Source organism: Chrysoperla carnea, chromosome 3, assembly GCF_905475395.1.
Source record: "Chrysoperla carnea chromosome 3, inChrCarn1.1, whole genome shotgun sequence".
NCBI lineage: Eukaryota > Metazoa > Arthropoda > Insecta > Neuroptera > Chrysopidae > Chrysoperla > Chrysoperla carnea.
The window spans coordinates 20854702-20857468 of NC_058339.1; the positions used below are offsets into that span (position 1 = coordinate 20854702).

The 2767-nt window shown below is 29.5% G+C and overlaps 1 protein-coding gene across 1 annotated transcript; it reads right to left on the bottom strand.

Moving 5' to 3' along the window:
* Nucleotides 1-319: 319 nt before the first annotated feature.
* LOC123296419 (venom serine protease inhibitor-like) lies at nucleotides 320-1347 on the bottom strand. The gene is made up of 3 exons (XM_044877886.1): nucleotides 1211-1347; nucleotides 750-937; nucleotides 320-546 (listed from the first exon to the last, which is right to left on the bottom strand). The coding sequence occupies exons 1-3, from the start codon at nucleotides 1275-1277 to the stop codon at nucleotides 433-435; spliced, it is 369 nt and encodes a 122-aa protein (XP_044733821.1). The 5' UTR covers nucleotides 1278-1347; the 3' UTR covers nucleotides 320-432.
* Between the last annotated feature and the right edge of the window lie 1420 nt (nucleotides 1348-2767).

Genomic DNA, 2767 nt, shown 5'->3' on the forward strand with positions numbered 1-2767 from the left:
GACAAGGAAGAAGATATAAGAATATCATGGGCTTAACGAGGATAGTGGCTAATAATATTAAAGAAAGACTGTCGTTCATGATATTCTCAATGAGCTATAGCCTTACAGGATAATGGTAATGGTAAATAAAAAATTTATATTTTTGAGTGAGCACTGTCTGAACTGAACAAGTTTACCCAACTAATCGGAGGACACAAAACAAAAGCATTGCATTTGTTGTCCAGCTCAAAAAAAAGTTTAAGGATAACTAGGGATATACTGGGATAAGTAAACAAAAAAAAAACTTATGATTTACTTTTGTTTTATTTAAAAACAATGAATTAAATTAATTATGATTTACATAGTTTTAAAGTATTCCGAAAGGGTTTAAAATGGAAAAGACTATATTTTACATATTCAACGCATTATGGGGATTCAATAGATGTTCTATTACTATCCTGATAAACTCTGTAGGAGCTTGGTGCTTATCCTTGGTCTGGTTTCTTCGTAGCGTTTTTCTGATTTTGGTGTCTTTCCACAGTTTGGTACATCTCGTTTTTCACGATTCTATAAAAGAAAAATAGTAACTTTTTAAAAATAAATTAAATCCTTTCTTATTTTATAATTATAATTTTTACCTGAAATTGTAAAAATAATTTTGAAATAAAAATTGTGTTATTTGTTGCATTATCTGTTATACTTAGAAATTTGATATTTAGAAAATGCATTTTTCAAATTCCCTAGAAAAGATTAATTGCAGTTTTGCTTACCTCTTTATCGCATTCCGATGTTGGTACACATTCGCCTAATTTATTACGAACCATATCATTAACACATTCACAAAGTGGCATACACATCATTGGGGAGACATGCTCTTCTCGGTAATTGTCACAAGTTTTTGGACTTGGTGATCCACAGGATGAAAATACTTCATTTTTTCCACACCCACGTCCGAAAGCTTAAAAAAGTGACAATATTTTAGTTTTGATGCATTTGGAATGGAAGTTTGGAAGTTAGAATAAAATAAAATAATGACAACAGAATGATTGATTTAAAATAACAAGTGTGACTCTGAGAGAAGATTAATAACTTTCGGATTATGTGAACTATTCAATCCAATTTTAAGTTCGGTTACAAATGTAAAAGTCAACAATTTTTTCTCTCTGTTTCAAAGATTCGAAGTTATTTCTCAGAAAGTTAATAAAAATTTCGAAAAAATGTAACGACTTACCAAATGCATTAGAATAAACACAATTAACCAAAACAATGGCGCTTAACAAAACAAATTTACAAATCATTGTTAAATAAATTATTTGAACACTTTATAATAATTTAAGACCGTCTTAGTTTTTCCAAGCAAGAAAGTTACCTTTTAAAATAGTATACTTTGATAGTTTTCGAACACCTATTTTATAGTTATATTTTTTGATGTCTTGCTGATTTAGTTAAAATAATGTATGAGACTCTATTATTCGGATAATAAAAGCCACGCCACTAAACCCTGCTTCGTATCTATAAACTAGTTTAGAATTAAAGTAATATTATAATATATTATCACTGGTAATATATTATCATTGGTCTCTAATATACAAACTATATATTATCATTGGTCTCTAATATACAAACTATATATTATCATTGGTCTCTAATATACAAACTTAAAAAGTGATAGAGCAAACTGTTAGTCGAGCAGTTGTTCCAGAAAAAAGTTATTCCAACAACTTTTCGTTTGAGACATGTATACATAGTATATGTATACACTTTAACTAGTTTTCAATTTTTAATGAGGAACAGCTTTACATTTCAATGTTTTCGTCTATCTATTAAAACTTGGGTTGGATATAGAACTTTTTTTGTTGAATCATTATATTTTTCAAGCTGTTTTACTGCCCAGGTAATGACAATAATGGTAATTTGTCGTGTGATATGGAAAAATAGTTAATTGGACAGTAATTCAAAGAATGTGGAGGGCTAAGTGTCATTTACTATTAGGTAATTCTATTGTTCGGATTTTCAAAATTTATTTGTTTTAATTGTATTCATCAATCAAGGGCAATTTATTCTCCATGGGGTGTATTTTTTAAATGTGAATTTTGCAAAAGTATTGTCTTTGCGAATACGCACAAAACTTTAATTCTCTTACAACGTGATCTTCACAGTTATGGTGTATTCGTTGATTGTAGCACTGAACTTTGCATTGATCCGCGCAAGGTCTCACGTTATAGTCGTTAGTCTTTACTTTAGTGGGTAATGCCCCATTATTACTAGTGGTACGAATGCTGGCAACGTTTTCGAAAGTCTATTTTAAGACGGCTAAATTTCGGAGTGACATTTTTTATTGTGTGTACAAAAGTTTATTGTGTGAATTTTATGTTCAATTTTGTTCCCTCTTATACAAACGGAATTCTAAATATCCAAGGCAAATTCAACATCGATTCTGGATCACGAAAAATAAGAAAGCATTATAATATTGTAACCTAGATATGATTCCATAAATGGCTATGAAAAATTTTGAATGATAACCGGAACAGGCCTTCATTTTCTTGCCTAAATAATAATAGGACTCCGTTCTTTACTTACCATTATTAGAAAACTAATAATAAATAACCTTTTCCGACATTTACAATAGCCCATTATTGTAAAGAGTAAATGAAGGTTTAAATGTCTCCTATATTATATGGTTTGGCGGCAGGTGTAAATAGTATGTGAATGTAAGGTATATGTTACCGGTAAATTAATGGGTTTGCTTTTCTCAAAAAATACATTTCTACATTTTCTTAATCAATTG

Coding starts and splice junctions, on each gene's coding strand:
- LOC123296419 (XM_044877886.1), bottom strand. CDS start 1,277: ATGATTTGTAAATTTGTTTTGTTAAGCGCCATTGTTTTGGTTAATTGT. Junction 938..1,210: donor TGTTTATTCTAATGCATTTG/GTAAGTCGTTAC, acceptor CACTTTTTTAAG/CTTTCGGACGTGGGTGTGGA. Junction 547..749: donor CATCGGAATGCGATAAAGAG/GTAAGCAAAACT, acceptor TTTCTTTTATAG/AATCGTGAAAAACGAGATGT.